This window comes from Mesoplodon mirus, assembly GCF_964341445.2.
Source record: "Mesoplodon mirus genome assembly, chromosome: 12".
Lineage (NCBI taxonomy): Eukaryota > Metazoa > Chordata > Mammalia > Artiodactyla > Ziphiidae > Mesoplodon > Mesoplodon mirus.
In genome coordinates, this window is record NC_138988.1 from 92,776,723 (window position 1) to 92,795,703 (window position 18,981).

Here is an 18,981-nt window from a genome sequence, read left to right on the forward strand (position 1 = left end):
GAGAAAGTCAGATCCTCTCAAGGAAAACTGATATTTGCCTTCCCATTCTCAAGGACTGTCAGATAATGATGAAAAACACAGTAAACGTTTATGAAGGCTGTCTTACAGTGGTCCGAAAAGCAAATCCCTGTAATCACTTTCATGCAGATGACTTCTTCTGACCACAGTTCAGTTCTTAAACTTGATAATAGGAGACTCATATAGTTGTAAATTGAAAAAAGTCTTCTAATTAATTTAGGTGTCAAAGAAGAGATCATAATGGAAATTAGGATGTATTTAGAACTGAATGATAATAAAAAATGGTATGTATATCAGTAGTTGAGAGATGCAGCTAAAGTGGTACTTAGAGGGAAATCCTTAGCCCTGAGTTTCCTATTATTCCATTTATACTGCAGAATACTAGATGGTAGAGAAAATGAAAGAGCTAGAGCTATTGTTAGGAAATTTATAGATCTTATATTATAAATGTTATTAAAATATTAATTATATTAAAAATAATGAGGAAAACATATATCTTTAAAAGTAAGGAAAGACCACCTATGAAGTATTCTACTCCCAAAAAAAACATTGAACCTAAGTGTGGTCAAGACTGTAGATCTAACTACTAATGTTTACAGGGGACAGAGGAAAATGTTAAATGATACCACAGGGATTCATTTAACAAAATCCAGACTGTGGGAAACGTTACAGGAAAAAAATGATCTAGAGAAAAGGGAAAGCTCATAAATTAAAAAAGACTTACAAGATATATCATCCAGTTGCAGTAAATTAACTCTCTTGATCCTGATTCAAAATTAGCTGTGATAATGTTTATAGACATTTGACCAGTAATGGGATATCTGATGCTATTTAGGAATCACTTAATTTTTTTAAGATGTGATAATGGTATTATGGTTTTAAAAAGGGAGTAGGAAAAAAAAAGGGAGTAGGAATTTCTTATCTTTTAGAGATTCATAAAGAAATATTTATGGATAAAAATATTTTAAGTTAGAAAAAGAAAATCAGAATATTTTTAAAGAGGGTAATGATAAATATTAGAGCAGAATTATAATAAATTCAAATAAATAAGGAAATAATAAATATTAGAAGAAAGAAAGAGGGAAGGAGAAGGTCATACAGCCTTCAACTGTATGTGTGATATTTTATTTAGTTAGTTATGTTAAATATATAAACCACATTGATAAAACCATTCATCCCTTACAGGTCTCTTCTAGTCGACCAGACCTTTCTGGCTTTGACGATGATGATAAGGTATGTACCCATGGGCATGGCCAGGTTATTAGTAGAATCTAAGTCTGGAAAGTTAGGATATATTAGTGTTTTTAAAATCTCTGGACTTCCCACCTTAACCTGATGCAGATCATTGTCTCTACATGTCCATTTCCAAGTTCAAATACTTGATGTGAAATTGCTATGCACTCTGAGTGTTACATTGTTACTTAGCATGACACCTTCCATATCAGGATCATACGACACATAATTGAATAAATATCTGTGTTTATGAGTCTAACTCTAAATGACTTAAGAAGGTATTACATCCACCATAGCAAAATCAAAATTATTTCAAATGCGGAAAATTAGGAACTTGAAATTAAGGACATTTTACAGCATTATCATATTCAAATATTTCTTTAACATATATTGTATGTAAATTACTATTCTAGGGACAGTAGATGATTCAAAAAGTATAAACACAGATTATGTCTTCAAGAAGATTAAAATCTAGTCCTTGGAGATAGACATCTCCTGAGAAGTTGAAGTAGGATTAACTAAGTTTATATGATATAAAGGAGGAGATTTCTCCCTTTACTATACCAATATCTTATGCCAGCTTGGAACTTTTAAATCTCAAGTATATGTAGAGTAATCGTACCACCACGTTTGCCTGGGGAAGTTCAAGCTTATGCCTCCTACCCAGGAAAAATATCAGTGGAACTGTTTCACTCTCAAAAGTGTTGTTGTTCGGTCTTTAAATTATTTATTCACTCCAGGTATACCTTGGGTATGATAGCACTTGTCATATTGTTCAGTACTTTTCTACATGTTAGATCTATTTAATAATAAAAATAAATGAAGAGCACATACTGCCATTAAAAAATAGAAAAAAACCCTCAAATGAGGCTTCATTTCTCTCTCTCTCTCTCTCTCTCTCTCTCTTTTTTGGCACACTGCGTGGCATGTGGGATCTTAGTTCCCTGACCAGGTGTTGAACCTGTGTCCCCTGCATTGGGAGTGCAGAGTCTTAACCACTAGACCACCAGGGAAGCCCCCATTTCTCATTTTAGAAGGACTTAATTATGGTTAACCCATGTTTCTACCTTGTAGGGTTGGCCAGAGAACCAGTTAGACATGTCTGACTACAGCCCCAGTTACCAGGATGTATCGTGTTATGGAACTTTGCCCAGGGATTCACCTCGAAGGAGTAAAGAAGGTAGTGGTGAGATTTTTTTCTGTGTTATTTCTTTATAATTTCTTAGGAAAGGCATGGAGGGAACTTTTTTTATAGATGACATATAATATGGTAGGAAGCTGAAATTCTAGTTTGCTAGATGATCCAAAACTGTCTTCTTGAATAGAACATATCCTGTTCACTTTTTTTTTCTTTGTATCCATTATATCATCCAATTAATAATAGGCTTTTTGTGCAACACTTGTAATTTTCAAATCACATTTCATGTATCATTTCCTGATTTTGAAGTCAATTTTGAGACACACATATCTTATTACATTATGGTTAGATTTCATTCTTTACCAAAAGAATATCCACCTCTGTCATGTTTTTGTGCTGGAATCAAAGTATATTTTAGGAGAACATGTCTCTGGTCCCTAAGGAAATTTCAAAGCTGATACCAGAAATGAATTTGATTGATGACAACATTATTACCTAAATATAATATATAATCTCCCAATGCCCTGAAGGAAGCAGCATTCTTAGGATATGTAAGTCGGCTCTGTTATCTTACTTATCCCTTATATTTTACCTACTGTGTGCCATTGTACCAGTGAATTGAGAAAATATAGAAGGAGAAAGAGAAGACCAAAAAGGTAAGAAATGAGTAAAAGCAAGAAAGAAGAATCGTCTTTCTTTAGTCATATGGAGCAGGGTGGCTTGAGGGGAAAGTGACTTGCAAGAAGACTTACACAGTGCTCACTCACTGAATATGTATTGAGCCTGTCCTTGCTATATGCAGTGACAGATGCCGAGATCTTAAAATCCAACTGTGGACATGTACATAGAAAATAATAAGTTAGGAAATGATAAAATGCCAAAATGCATGTATAGATTATAAGGGCTCTGAGAATTCAGAGAGATAGAAAATCAGCATGGGGGCTTCCCTGGTGGCGCAGTGGTTGGGAATCTGCCTGCCAGTGCAGGGGACACGGGTTCGAGCCCAGGTCCGGGAAGATCCCACATGCCGCAGAGCAGCTAAGCCCATGAGCCACAACTACTGAGCCCGCGTGCCACAGCTACTGAAGCCCACACGCCTAGAGCCCGTGCTCTGCAACAAGAGAAGCCCCTGCTTGCCGCAACTAGAGAAAGCCCACGGGCAGCAACAAAGACCCAACACAGCCATAAAATAAATAAATAAATAGATAGATAAATAAATAAATAAATAAAGTTTAAAACCAAAAGAAAATCAGCGTGAGTTGAAATTGGTCTGTTAAGTGATGCTTAAGCTGGATCTTGAAGGTAGAAAATTTGGTTTCTGATTTCTTTGCTGCTGTCCAGCCCTTTGATGACTCTTTGTAACTTTGTAGATATATCTGCATTTTTGCCTACCTCCATTTTAATGCTCAGCCAAATACAGTCATCTCTGAGTATCCACGGGGGACTGGTTCCAGGAGCCCCTGCGTATACCAAAACAACCCGAGACTGTGGAGTGCCGACTGTATATTTATTGAAAAAAAGGAAAAGCAGAGAGAGCATTTTATTCAGAAAGCATAGCATGAACAGCATATAAGTGGACCCACGCAGTTCAAACCTGAGATGTTCAAGGGTCAACTGTATTCACCTACTGATCTCTTTGTTACGCCAGATATTCCTCTGGCTTGGTCGCTGCCTTGCTTCCTGTGTGTTGGTTAAAGTGCTCTGTGCCCGTAAACCCATGCCTTTTGTCTTCCCCAGGTTGTACGTCAGAGAATCCTCATGCCTTAACAGTCAGCCCTTTTAAAGCATTCTCACCTCAGCCGCCAAAGTTTTTCAAGCCCCTAATGCCTGTAAAAGAAGAGCATAAGAAAAGGATGGCGCTTGAAGCAAGGCCTCTGCTAAGCCAGGAGGTAAATGCTTGACTTGTCTGTACCATGTACAACAGAATGGACGTGTTATGCCTGTGGAGAAGGAACACCGTGCATGAACAAAGTCAGATGCCACATGTTGACGTGTATGGGTTATCACTGCATGGTTCCTGTTCTGGAGTAAACATCTCTTTCTCAAGCACACAGGGTCATGGGTAGAGTGTTTCGTTTGTTGTTATTGCTGTTGTTTTCTTTGTGTTTATGGCTTTTTTCAGAGTATTTATTTCAAGTGAGAAAGAGATGTCCCCTAGGTGTTTTGAAAATATGAAAGGCATTTTTTTATTTGATAAATTTGGTTATGCTATTTGCCATAGTATTTGTGTAGTCTTGTCAGATTTCATCAGTAGTTTAACTCAAGCCTGCACAGTTGTTGGCTGCACTGCTCACATGTAATACGAGTGTTTGCATTGCTTTTCTAACGTGCACCTACTTAACGTGTATGTCGGCCGTCGTTGTCGTCTGTGTGTGATGCATCTGTGTGTCTTAACCTTTGCAGAGCATGTCTCCACCTCAGGCACATAACCCTGGCTGCATTGTGCCCTCGGGAAGCAATCGCAGCAGCCTGCCTGTAGAACACAATAGCAAACGTGGGAAGAAGATTGTAAGTCCTGCAACCATTTCTGTCATATTGCCTGGTGGTGGGTGTAAGGCCCTTTCACAGACAGTCACCCAAATACTTAAGAAGAAATTAAGATCTGTATTGAGTCTTGGCTTTTTTTTTTAAAAACGTGATCATCGGTAATGAAATTTTGCATGGATGTGGCCGTGACCTGTGATTTTTCTAAGTGTTCCTTCTATTTATTTACTTATTATTATTTTGCTTAGTATAAGTTTGCTTAGAAAAAGGAAAAAGCCACTTTTAATGATTCTCATCTTTAAAAAGCATAACACAGAGATCACTTTAACTAATATTGAATCTTTCTAATGAGCCTGTGCATATTGCCCAGATTCTGAAGTTAATCTACCTAGAGGAATTGCACTTACTTGGCGTAAGTATTCTTTCATTTAGCTGTGGGTGTTTGAGAGCTCTTTGTGTGTTGCCTGATGCTATTGTCAAGATTATCCTGTAGTTTGTAGCCTCTCCACCATCTATCACTGCCCATCCTCATCATCTGTACCTCTCAGGTAGCCTCTTTTAATTTGCTGGCAAAATAGATTCCAACTCCCTCGGTGTCAGTCCTGCTTTCAGGAGGACTTACCTGTATTTTACCACTGGTAGGTTGAAACTCTACCTGAAACACCTCATTCCCTAGCACTTGGTTTTCACATTTCAAATTGGAGAAATCGTTTTTAAAACACTATGTACCAGGCACTTGGGATCATAAGCGATATCTCAGTTTAAAAATGCAAGTGTATATTCTCGTGCCTGGAAAGAATTCTCTCATTCTGTGTCTCAGCTTTCACTCTCCTGTGGTTTCCTAGGCTTTGGATGCAGCTTGGAGCTGGAGCGGGCTGCTTGATGTTCACACCTGCATGCAGTCTGCTCTGTGGGCAGAGTGTGGGCCCTTTCCTTTCCCAGCGGCACCATGTCAGACTCATTCCAAAGGGTCATCAGCATGAGGTCTTTTAACCTCTAGGTTCTAGAATATGCTGCAAACGCACACTGTGTGAAGCTGACTAGAACTTGACCCGGACATGTAGCAGGCCAGGCTCCTGCATGCTTGGAGCACTAGGGGATCTTAAGAAATGACCTTCTCACTCTTCCTGTCCATTGAGGAAAGAAAGAAAGGCATCATTTTCCCCTCCCCTCTGTCCCTCTCCCCCCCCCACTGTCTCTGTGTCCTCCCTGTCCTTCTATCCCAAAGTCCCCCTCCCCACCAGTCCCTGCTGGAGAAGAGCCTGCACGCCAACAGCTGCCCCTCATCGCTCCCAGTCTTAGCTCTTCAGTCACATACGTGACCTCCCCCTGCTTAATTAATAAAGGCTTCAGCATGGGCTAAAAAGGCCAGGTGGCTAATTTATTACCCCTTCCATTCTCTGGCTGGTTGGTTCTGTCTGTTGATTGACGTGGTACCCATCACCATGCTGCACGGGCACTAAATTTTAACCTATTTTAACAGTACATTTTGGTAGAGCACACCATCAAGGGACTGCTGGATGGCCCTTCTGGGGCTGCCCAGCAGCTGGTTTCCCTGTTCATAATTTGCATTATAGTTATTTTCTTTACTTTCCTTTTATTACTTTAAAATAAAACCCATCTCAGGACTTTTAGCTAGCAGAGGGTAGAATGGAACCAGATTCTCTTGGAAAAACCCAGGAAGTTTTGAGCAGCAGTTAGATTCTGTGTGATCAGACGCACCATGAAACCCACTAAGCAGGGTTTGATGGAACCATTTTTCTTGCTGCGACCTTACTTGAGAGACCTGCCTCTACTCTCCTTAGAAATCTAGCTCACTGCACACTCTTCATCTCTGAAACTATTGAACTGTTTGATTTATTGCAGATAGCAGCTTTTCCAGGATGTTTTGGTAGATTATAAGAATATTACTTGCTTGATCTGAGGTTCTAGTCTCTCTTTTGGAAGATTTCATTTTATTTCTCTTCTTACAAATGGATATAAACTGCTTTATTCCTGTGTTCCCTATTCACTTTCTTTCCTTTTCCACTCTTGGAAAATTAGAGGGCGAATCAATGGTTCAGTCTGATCAAAGGAGTTTGCAATCATTTTTGAGAAGCGATATTGGGACATTGTTCCTTTTACTTTTCAGCCCATCTAGTTACCAAAGAAACCTGTCGTTTCACATAAACTATAGTAAATATAGCTGTGCTTAATTTTTTTTTTTTTGGCTTAAAACTACACATATTTATTCTCATGTAGCTCTGGGGCAGATGTCTGAAAAGAGTCTTTTTTTTTTTTCCTTTGTTGTCTCATCAATTTGGGAAGATAGACAAATGTACTTTGTGTCTTCTGTGACTAAGATAAAAGCAACAGTGTGCCTTTGGAGTCTCTCTTAAATTTTTTAAGTCATGATGCAGACAGAAGAGCAGAAAGAAGGTCAGTTCTCCCTCTCTTGGGTCTTGCATAGACAGCATATGGTTTTTGTCTCTCGTTTTACAGAAGAGGAAACACGAGACTTGTTGAGTGATTTGCCCAAGGTCTCACACTTAACGAGAGCATCAGAACAAAAACCCCGTCCCTCGGCAGAATTGGGCTGACTCCAGAGGCTCCCAAAGATAGTGCAGTTTCATCACCTGCTGCTGCTGTTTCTAAAAAGGGGCTGCCCTCCCCTTAGTACCACGGACAGAAGTACTGGAGACCCTTGGCTGATGGAGTCTTTCTGAAAACAGACCATCTCTCTGAGGGACAACTGATTAGAGTGGAAGTGAAAATGACTTTAATCAGGTGAAAGTCACACAGAAAGTCACTGTTTTTTTGTTCTTTTTAATTTTTTTTAAATTTATTTATTTTATTTTTGGCTGCGTTGGGTCTGCATTGCTGTGCACGGGCTTTCTCTAGTTGTGGCGAGCGGGGGCTACTCTTCATTGCGGAGCGCGGGCTTCTCATCGCGGTGGCTTTTCTTGTTGCAGAACACGGGCTCTAGGCGCGCGGGCTTCAGTAGTTGTGGCATGCGGGCTCAGTAGTTGTGGCTCGCGGGCTCTAGAGCACAGGCTCAGCAGTTGTGGCTCACGGGCTTAGTTGCTCCGCAGCATGTGGGATCTTCCCGGACCAGGGCTTGAACCCGTGTCCCCTGCATTGGCAGGAGGACTGTTAACCACTGCGCCACCAGGGAAGTCCAGAAGGTCACTGTTTTAATGTGGGTTTTGATTCCTTCTTAAAATCAAGGTGTTTTGTCTATAGGTAAATATCAGCCACATAAACTAAATCTCAAAAATCAAATCATGAATATTGTAGCTGTAGAGAAGCTTGAGAACTTGACTCCATGTCCCACTTTTAGGAAGAGTTTTCATTCTTTTTGTCCTTAAGACACAGTAGGAAGGTTCTTAGTTTAGTCTCCTTTAAAGTAAAATGATAAATAATGTTTCTGGTATAAACTGTTTATCTAATGTATAAAATAGATAAACAGCAAGGTCCTACTGTATAGCACAGGGAACTATATTCAATACCTTGGGATAACCTATAATGGAAAAGAATCTGAAAAAGAGTATATACTATATAACTGAATCACTTTGCTGTACAACAGAAACTAACACAACGTTGTAAATCAACTACACTTCAATTAAAAAATAAATAAAATGGGGCTTCCCTGGTGGCGCAGTGGTTGAGAATCCACCTGCCAGTGCAGGGGACACGGATTCAAGTCCTGGTCCAGGAAGATCCCACGTGCCGTGGAGCAACTAAGCCCGTGTGCCACAACCACTGAGCCTGTGCTCTAGAGCCTGCGAGCCACAACTACTGAAGCCCGCGTGCCTAGAGCCCGTGCTCCGCAACAAGAGAAGCCACCGCAATGAGAAGACCACGCACCGCAACAAAGAGTAGCTCCCACTCGCCATGTGCAGCAATGAAGACCCAACACAGCCAAAAATAAATAAATAAATAAATAAATAAATGAATTTTTTTTAAAAGAAAAAAATTTTTAAATAATAAATAAAATGTACAGAACCAAGAGATACTGTCTCCCCCCATCCCCCCCCCCAAATCTAACCAAATTCCCTTAAAATACAATTTAAGCCAATTAAGTCTTCTTTTCTCCTTGGAAGGCATAACTTCATAAACTTTCCATCTCCGTTTACATGTTAGAAAATGATTCATCTCTACTCAGTTTTCTTTCTTCTGGAACTAGTTGTCTCCACTCCTTTAGCCTTTCTCTTTAGGTCACTCCCCTAACCCTAACCCCACCCCAAGTGCATAACTAGGTACTGATCCCTATTTATTTTTGTAGACTCTTCAGTTTTACTAAGGTCATTCTAATCCTTTAGGAATAATTGTTTATCTTTGTGATTTTCATAAGTGTATACCTATTTCTACACATTAAACTCATGCTTGAACATTTCACTCAGCAAAGTTGTATTTTAGGATGACAGACCTTTCCTCAGTGTTAGGAAGAAATAACTTCAGGCATAAAAAGAGGCCCCGAATTATAAATTCTCATCTTCAAATTTGGTTTTCCTTGCAACAGCTAACTTTTTCATAATTGCATCAGAGACTCTTGGGCTTGGGGATTATGTTTCTTTGCCAGCTTCAATTAGAAGGAAATATAAGAGAAACAAACACCTGAAATCCAATTTTGAGTCTAAACAAGTCAGGTAAAGAATCTAGGAAATGTAGCGCAGGTGACTGGTTCCGGCAGTTCTGTCCAATTTTTGCTCCTTTACTAAACGTTTCCTCCCAACATTAGGGAGAGATCTCTCTACCCCACCCCCTTTTTAACAGTGCTGTTTAATTAGAACACAGCTAAAGATAAGACCGAGAGGTTAGTGTTGCCAAAAATTTTGTTTTGCTGACTTCTGGAATTTTATCACTGATATTTGATAGTCACCTTTGATTAACAGACAAGGAATTAAGACTACTGATGCTTTTAAATAACTTATATTCAAGCTATTTTAAAATCTAAAAAGAGTGTTAAGCTATTTTTTAGGTATTTAGCATCTTATGAGATAGAAAAGAAAATTATTGCTATAAAATTCAGCAGATGAAATTTATGTTCATTTGTAAACTCCCATCTGCTCTATCCGTGGAGCGTGCTTTTCCTCACCCTCCCCATCCTTCTCTCTTCCTCACCTCTTCTCTCTCTTTTTCTCTCTCTCGAAATGAGTAACATTAATGTTTTGGTTCCAGGTCTTTACAGTTACTCTGTTGTTATACTGATGGAAATTTCATCCACCCAGCAGTGTCCAGGGTTATCCTTCGAGCAAGGACCACAGTCATAACTCCCCAAGGGTAGGGACCATGCCTGTCTTTGCTCAGCATTGGTATTCCCAGTTCTTAGGACAATGACTGGCATGTAGAGGATGCTTGATGAATATTGTTGAATGAAAGTCACGTTTAAAAGAGAAAAGGAATAGTTGCAATGTTATCAGATGTATATGAGGTTAATTAGAAATGACTAGATAGTAATATCATTTACTTTTATTTGAAAATAAAATGCCCATGTGTTTTATATTGTTTTCCACCAAATTTAAAAGAATCATTCACTCAGGGAGAGAGATTGGAAGATGATAACAGCCACTCTTGCATATTTACCAATCTTTATAAACAGAATCCTAAAGCTATTTGACAAAAGAGATTTTCATTTAACTCTCACTATCTTCCTCACTTTCTAGTCAAATCCTCTTCCATGCTTCTCAAAAATGCTAGAAAATAGTAATTGTCAGATTAATTCAGTATTTTACAGACTTACAATATTTAGTGTAATACTGAGAATGGATGTTGAAATCGTGTTCTTTTCCCTTTCGCTGTTGGGGTGTCTTTATTTACGGCCCTTCCTCCCCATAAAATAGCTCTGACATGTTTTGCAAATCATCTTATTTATCTGCACTTTGCTCCCCAAGGTGAGGATTGTAAGAACCTATGAAACAGCAGCTCTTCTCTGCCTCTGGCTGTCCCTCTACTCATTTAATTAGAAAAGAGAACATCTCCAACTGAAAACTAATCATGAGGCACTAATTAAAAGTCTACTGCACTTCCTTCCATCCTTTCCTTTAAACCAGGGGAGGAAAGGTTTCTAATTATTAGTGAGTGAGCACAGAAGAAATAAATCTTTTCATCTTGGATGGTAATGGGTTCATGCTCCCAGATCTCTGAGGATAATGTACCTTTGTCCACGACAGGTGACAAGATTTAACCAAACTCAGAAAACAAAAACAAAAAACACTATAAACATGTGAAGGTGAATGCCTTTAACAGTAAAGTGTTTACAACCTGTCTCAACAATGCAGTTGCTATAAGGAGCTCGTGGCTGACGTTTGCTTCATTTCTGTAGGACTCTGAAGAGGAGGACAACGATCTAGAAGCTCTTAACCGGAAGCTGATAAGTTCACAGCCTTACGTACCTGTGGAGTTTGCCGACTTCAGCGTTTACAATGCCAGCTTGGAGAACAGAGAGTGGTTTTCTTCTCAAGTCGATTTGACGAACTCAAAGGTCCTGGAGAAAGAAGTGTCCTGCAGCCCCACTATCAGCAGCATCACCAGTGGCTACTTTTCCCACAGTGCCTCCAATGCCACCCTGTCTGACATGGTGGTCCCTTCTAGTGACAGCTCAGATCAGCTGGCCCTTCAGACAAAGGATGCAGACTCCAGTGAGCATCCCGGAGCATCACTCGTGCATGACTTCAGACCATCCTCAAACAAAGAGTTGACAGAACTAGAAAGAGGCTTGGTAAAGGATAAGATAACTGTGGTGCCACTCAAGGAAAACAGTGCCTTAGCCAAAGGGAGCCCGTCATCCCAAAGCATCCCTGAGAAAAACTCCAAAACCTGCTGTAGGACCAGCTCATGTTCAGAACAAGATGCCTGCTCCAGCAAAAATGGCCAGCCGGCCAGGGAATTCTGCCCCAGGGAGGTGACCATAGAACACACCACAAACATCCTCGAGGACCATTCTTTCACAGAGTTTATGGGTGTGTCAGATGGGAAAGATTTTGATGGTTTGACAGACCCTTCTGCTGGAGAACTTTCGAGTAGGAGGAACCTACCAAATACAGTGGGCAGTAAGAGTGTCTCAGATGGGCCACAGGACCCTGGCCAGCTGTGTTCCTCGGCAGAGAGTGACCAGGTGATAAATTCCAGGGGCAGTCTTTCGGGTCCTGTGCTATCAATGAGCGCACCTAATTGTGCCCCAACTGCCAGAGGCCCTTCATCACAGTGACTTAGTAGGAGAGATTCATTCAGATGTTTTCTGACAGGGACAATGGGCCCACTTGGGGACCAAGTTCACATGCTGCCCAGCTGGCTGGCTATGGCGGAGCAAGTCTGCTTTCATAGTTTCCGAGTGGGGTTATGACATATGTAGGACCAGCATATGGGTTGATGTTGAATTAAGTGTTCACCTCGATAAGGATCAGTCAATCTCGTGTTCACTCCCCGAGATGTTTAATTACGAGCTCTCCCAAGGTATCCTGGTAGCATCTACCATATTTCATCACATCTGTGATTTCTTTGATTTTTAGATACGCTATTATTTTATGTATCATTAAAGCAAATACTTCCAATTAAACTATACCATATCAGCAGTTTCAGAGATGTTAAAAAGCATGGGGTGGTGGTGGGGGAGAGATGCATTGCAGATTTGATAAAATACATCCATTGGTGCCCATAGGATAAAAAATGCTTTGGGGAAGCATAGGTGAATTCCCTGAGCAATTTAAGTGTGGGCTTTGGAAGTTACCCAGGTTGGTTTATTACAGTGTTTAATTTTCGTATTGGAACAAAATGGGTTTTTGCTAATATTCCTAAGGAAAATAGTGAATTATATAATTAAGAGTACCACCATCTCTTCCCATTCAGGGTCACTGTTTTGATCCCACACCCCAGCCATAGCTGTGTAAGGGGTATGGGAGCGCCAGTCTTAGCAAAACAAAGAGCTGACAGAATTAGAAAACAGCTCAGTGAAGGAGCAGATAATCAGCGTGCCCGTCTGTCTCTGGGGTTTTTTTTGGTTGGTTTTTTTTTTTAACATCTTATTGGAGTATAATTGCTTTACAATGGTGTGTTAGTTTCTGCTTTATAACAAAGTGAATCAGTTATACATATACATATGTTCCCATATCTCTTCCCTCTTGCGTCTCCCTCCCTGTTTTGCTGAGGAAGTTATCATCCCAGTTTGCTGGCTTCTTCCCCCAAGTCTTCCATACTAGCCCTTAAAATCTCAGTGTGTGGTCATTTATACAGCATATTCATAAATAAACTGCAAAAAACAAATAGTGGGGTCTCTTACAACTCAGAAAAGACTTCTTTCCCCAACATAAGAATAAAATAAAGTTACTTATTACTGTTCTTGCAAGCTAAACAGTCATTTGTTTAAAAGTCTTCAGCTTCCTTTACACTGATTTTAAGCAGAATCTGCTTTGCTGGCCTACATCAGCTTTTTAGTCCTTCTTCCAAGAAGTCCAGGAAGAATGTGGTCCAGGGGTTAATTCTTCCCCCTGGAACAGTGCTTCTCAAACCTAAATGTGCAATAGACTCACTGGGGGGTGTTGGGAGCAGATGCCTCTTAAAAATACAAATTCCCAGGCGTCACTGCCCTGCACACCCAAGGTTTTGCTTCAGTCCCCGTTGGAGCGGGGCGAGGGGTGGTGTGGGGATAAGGTTTTCACAAACCCCTCTGCTGAAGGGATACAGGGTAGGGTGTCTGAGGGCTGCCCTGTTAGAAGCACAGCCCAGCCCGCAGAAGGGGGAAGAGAGGCAGCAAACTTCCCCTCACCCCCACCTTGCTTCGTTGCCTGTATTATTTAGAACCCAGTAACAGGAACACTACCTGATTTTTGCTTTCGAAAGGTTCCAGAATAGAATAGTGTGTCCCTGCCAAAGGTCTTGGTTTAAAAGTGGAATTTACAAAAAACATTTGTTGTATCAGGGTAATGTGGGACTATGGTGAGTTTTTTCTTTTTTAAAAAATTGCTTTAGTATTTTTGTTATCTTGGTTTTAATTTGTTTTGACAGTGTTAAAAGTCTGAGCACTTTTTAAGCACTCAGGTTTGACTTTTGTTCTCACCCTGGTATGACTTAGAGTGTAGACCCAGCAATAACATTTCTTTTACTTTAACTTTAGGTCTTGCTGTCTGTCATTACTTTTCTTAGAATCTTCAGCCTTGGAGCTAGGTTCGTCCCTTGTGTAGAGTACAGTCTAGAACTGGATCCCGTAGTCAGCCAGATCCTGCAGGTCCCTCTAGGAAGAGCCCCTCGTGGGGGATGGTCTCTGTGGGTGGGGAGGGCGGGGACAGGAGCTTGCACTCACCAGCCTCTGTGTTCCAGGGGAGCACGACCGCTCCGTGAGAGGCAGCAAGCCAGAGCACCAGCCCATCTTTAAAACATGCTGCGGCCCAGCCGGACCTCACACCAGCGTGGAGAAGCCGTGGCTTCGGGGGCCACCTCCTTTCTCCTCCCGAGCCGGCAGAAGCCGCGCTTTGTCACTCGGCTGAATCGGCAGCCTCTGCTTTCTTCCAGAGAACCGAAAATCCTGGCTTAATGAAATGGCAGTATTTTTGTGTGCACTCACTACACACCCACACTGTGTAGAAACCTCCACAGATTCAAACAAACTTTATTCTTGTACAATTTTAATCAGTTCTTACTGTAGAATCTGGAGTCGATGCTCTAATTTTTTTTATAAATAGTATATGTTATGTATATGAAATGGTATCTATAGTATGTCTGGAGACAGACAAGTCTGCACACTAAAATGGGGAGAAAAGTGGTTTGTAGAAAACCGGAAGGTACTGGACTTCGTTACAAAGCAGCTTGGGCGATCTCAGAACAGGAGCAGATGAAAAAGATTGTGTTGCCTGAGAATGAGGTTGTAAATCCCTCTTTGCAGCAAAGGTTACAGAATGCCGTTCTTTATAACCAAAGAACTTACATAAGACTGAATGTTTTTGCTGTCCACTCTTGTTTTATGTGTACATACGTGTTTGACTGCAAGTTCGGTGCCATACGCCCCTTGGCTCCCAGGCCACGTGCTGCCGTTCTCTGTCCTGTTTCGTAAGCACACTGAAAAGTCTCACGGCTCCATTCTTTGGTCTTCCACCTGGCCCGCCGCCTGCTGACTTGCCGTGGAGTTGGAACCGTTGACGGTGACTGGGGCTCTGACCCCAGCGTTTCTGGTCCCTTGGTCCAGGCCATCCAGGCAGGTGGGATGCAGAGAGCAGTATTACTGTAAGAAAACACAGGGACAAACCAAGAGTTGGGTTGCGGGGAGGGGGTGTTGATTTCCGTCTCTTTGTGGTTTTGTTTGGGGTTGGTAGGTTTTGTTGTGGTGTGGTTTTGCCATTGTTGTTTTACTTCAATTTTGGAAAATGCTGAAGGGATGGAATGAGCTGTAAAGTTCACAGGTGCCCACTTCACCGTGTTCGCAGGAGATGATTGAATACAGATGACCCTGCTGTCCGTGTCTTCATTTGTAAAATTCTGTTACCGATGGAGACGCTGAAGGATTATGTGTGTGGAAGTTTTTACAAAAGTACTTTCTGTACCTATTGTGTAGATGCCTGTACAGTTGGTCCGGATGTACAGCAATAAATGTGTCGTGGGAGCGAGAGAGTGTGTACAGCCTGCTGTACCTTTTCCCTTTAAGTTCTTAGCATCAGTAAATGAGTAAGATATTGGAGATTTTAATGCAAAGCTGCTGTTTGTGATTTTTGTGTATAGTGAGCTGACTGTAGTATTTTACTATTGTCTGTTTAAAAAAAAGAAAAACTGTAATTTATGTCCCTTTCAACTTTATTGTATTTAATTGGTACAGATTGTGTGTGTGTGTTTTAGAATACAGACTGTCTAATTCCAATTTTAAAACATCTGTTGTTTGTCTTTAATTACTCTGCCACTAGTTTCGGATCAATTTTCCGTATTTGTTTGTATGCGTGTCCCTGTAACTTAAACAATAATAGTAACAGCAAACATTCATTGGGGGTTTACTGTGTACTAGGCACTGTTCCCAACTTTTGATAGAGATCTGGCTTAATCCTCACAGCAGCGGATGCCATAGGTTCTGTTGTTATTAAGTGTTGGACGAAAGGAAAACGGAGGTGGAGAGGTTGGTGACAGGCAGCAGGCGGCAGAGCCAGGATTCAGCCCACGCTTCCATCAGTGTCTCCTGGTGTTCTGTCTGGTGACACATCATGGAGGGATAGGCCTCTTAAGGGAGGACCGAGCGCCTTCAGAGAGCGGAAGGCGGTGGTGAGTGTCCCACGTCCAGACCGACTGACATTAGCAGGGCGCGTCTGCAGCAGACAGGCCGAGGCGGGTTACACGTGGTCACGACAATCAAGCACTTCTCTAGAGGAAGCAGCAGGGCCTGCCACCCTGGAAACAGTAGCTCAAGGTAGCTTAATGTGAAAGAGTTATCTAAAAATGGTTTTCCAGAATCTTTTCAGAAAAGATTCACAAGAGCCTTTCTGATGTGGTCAGGAACTAGGTCTAGCCTGTTCTCGAAAGAGAGTGACTTACATAGACTTCCAGGAAAAAGTAGGTGGGGGAAAAACCCAAATTATTTGAATGTTATGGAATGGGAGTTCAGGAAAGCAGCTATTTAATGTTTAAATAAATCATGACAACCGCAATACAGTTTAAGACAAAATGAGCAAATTGTCATTCCCTTTACTAGTATGAGATCAGTGGTGTTTGGTCATGGACATTGTCATTTGTCATTGACTATGGGAGAGCATCCTGCATAGCTAAATATAGGCATGTGTTTACCAGTTAATTTCCAAAGTACGGTATTACTGCCGTCATCACATTTGTTTATCGTTATTTGGACATACAGTTTATCATAGCAAACATTTAGCCCTGCGTTTCTAGGGTACCAACTTAAGGGAAGAATAACTGTTCATAAAAAAATACCGTCAGGGTAGGTAAGGGCCAGATACGATCTTCCAAAAATCCTTCTCTAGCCAATACTTATTTTGAAAGTTACAATATTCAAGCTTTAGAACTATGTTGGGGAAAAAAAAGATAACTAATTATATGATTAATCTTTAAAAAGTCAAGCTTTCCGGTCATGTAAATTTGAAAAGTCTTGAAAGAAGATGTAATTGAATAAGAGTTCTTGCTTTCTTTTTTAGACCAAGAGCTGAAAATAGAAAAGGATGCTACCAGTACACAACCACGCAGAGAGATTTTTGTTTTCAGCCTTGAACTTACTGTATTAACGCTAGTGCAGGTGTCTTTCTGTAGTATTGAGCCTCTACCTCCTAAAGTAAAGAACAACAACAGGAAGTCAGCCTGTAATCCGTAGCAGTTTGTCTCAGGTTTTCTCCTAACCTGGGGGAAAGGCAGTCTGTTCTCATGCCCAGACATCTGGGGGTGGACAGCATCCTGTTGGCGGTGGAACCTGGAATATGGAAGACTCCTCTAGAATGCCAGGAGACAAGTTCTCCCCTTTAATGCATTATGAACTGGAGCTGACAGGAGTGGAAAAACCCCACAGTCTTCTATTTAACCTGCTTGTCGTTTGTTTCTAATCCCCTGAGCTGAGGGGAAAGATAATTGTAGATTTGAGGGCCACTTAATGGTCTTTTTTTTTTCTCGGACACTGTGAGTTAATTTAAGTTGAAATAAAACTCAGTCTTCATCTTTCTGATGTTCTGGGACACACACTCACTGCTGTGTATTTTTGGAAAAACAATTCTCTCCTTTGTGAGGGGTGCCTGTATCATTGCATTCAGTTCTTAGAAGACTGTAGCTCGAGAAGATGCTTGGGGTGCCTCAGTCACTGTAATCTGAGCCCAGTTGGCAACAGCCGCCATCTTCAAGCTTATTATTGTAGGTTTCTCGTTACCAGATTGTGTCCCTGAGAAAGGAACTCTCGAATCTTTGTGGGACCCTATTTATGAAGGCATTGAGAGGCTGATTAATAGAACAATGAATGTTTCACAAAGAAAAAGGTAAGTTAGCATTGGAGTCTGTGGAAGAAGATCAACTCAGAAAGGGGGAGAACGCCCAGTTTGGTTTGGGGAAGAGTAGTACAAACCAACTTGACCCTTTCCCGATACCTCAAACACTTGTAACTATTTACATTTTAAAACCAGAAGACACTGGTGTTTATAACAACTTTCTCTGCCTGAACCAAATCATATAGAGATGTTCTTAGGTTTCTTTGTTATTGTTTGTCTTTCCTTAGTCTAACGTGCCACACCTTCATGTGATTGATTAGTCACACTTGTTGAATCAGCATAATCTTTACCAAGCATATGGTTAACCACAAATAAGCCACTTAGAAACAAGCTACTTAGAAACACCAGAGTTAAAGTACTTAGTCACAGCATCAGCCAAGAAAAGAGCAATTCACCGAGAATGATGATTTAAGATCTAACCTCAGTACCACTGGCATCCAAGGGTGTCTTAATGATGATATGAGAATGCCGAGTCACCAACGTTTATTTCCTAGTCCTCTTATATGTAGCGGTCTATATTTGTGAGAAAGCCAGTGCATTAATATTAGTTACCTATTGCAAAATAAACTACCCTTAAACTCAGCAGCTTAAAGCAACAATAAACATTTATTATCTCACAATTTCTGCAGGTCCAGGATTCCGGCGTGGACAGTTCTAGGCGGTTCTGCCTCCAGCTGCTCATGGGGCTGCAGTCAAGGTACCAGCCAGAGCCGCAGTTATCTGAAGGCTGGACTGGAGCTGGAGGACCCACTTTTCGGGTGGTCCAGTCACACAGCTGGTGAGCTGGTGCTTCCTCGCCATGCAGACCTCTCTGTGCTGCTTGAGTGTCCTCATGACATGATGGTTGGCTTCCCCCGGGTGAGCGGCTCTGGAGAGTAAACACAAGCCACAAAGCCTTGTATGACCTCATCTCAGACGTCACACTTTGTCACTTCCACCGTGTTCTATTCATTAGAAGTGAGTCAGGAATGCAGGGGAGGGAATTGGGCTCTTCCTTTTGAAAAGAGAACATCTGAGACTTTGTAGACATATTTTAAAACGACTGTAATTTGTTAGGAGTTATAGGCCTGAGGCCATGGGCCACAGCAAAGCTAACTGGAACCTATGAGTGAATGTGGAAATCCAACTCAAACAGTAAGGTCAAAAGGAAAGCCAGGGCCTCCCTGGTGGCGCAGTGGT

The 18,981-nt window shown here is 41.2% G+C and overlaps 1 protein-coding gene across 1 annotated transcript in view; it reads left to right on the top strand.

Moving 5' to 3' along the window:
• The window catches only part of KIF13A (kinesin family member 13A), a 211,225-nt gene extending 198,815 nt beyond the window's left edge, over nucleotides 1-12,410 (top strand). The window contains 6 exon segments of the mRNA XM_082638701.1: nucleotides 1,204-1,251; nucleotides 2,326-2,431; nucleotides 4,127-4,278; nucleotides 4,793-4,897; nucleotides 11,178-11,975; nucleotides 11,977-12,410. Of these exon segments, the coding sequence (XP_082494827.1) occupies nucleotides 1,204-1,251; nucleotides 2,326-2,431; nucleotides 4,127-4,278; nucleotides 4,793-4,897; nucleotides 11,178-11,975; nucleotides 11,977-12,015 (1,248 nt within the window). The 3' untranslated portion in view covers nucleotides 12,016-12,410.
• The last annotated feature ends 6,571 nt before the right edge of the window (nucleotides 12,411-18,981 follow it).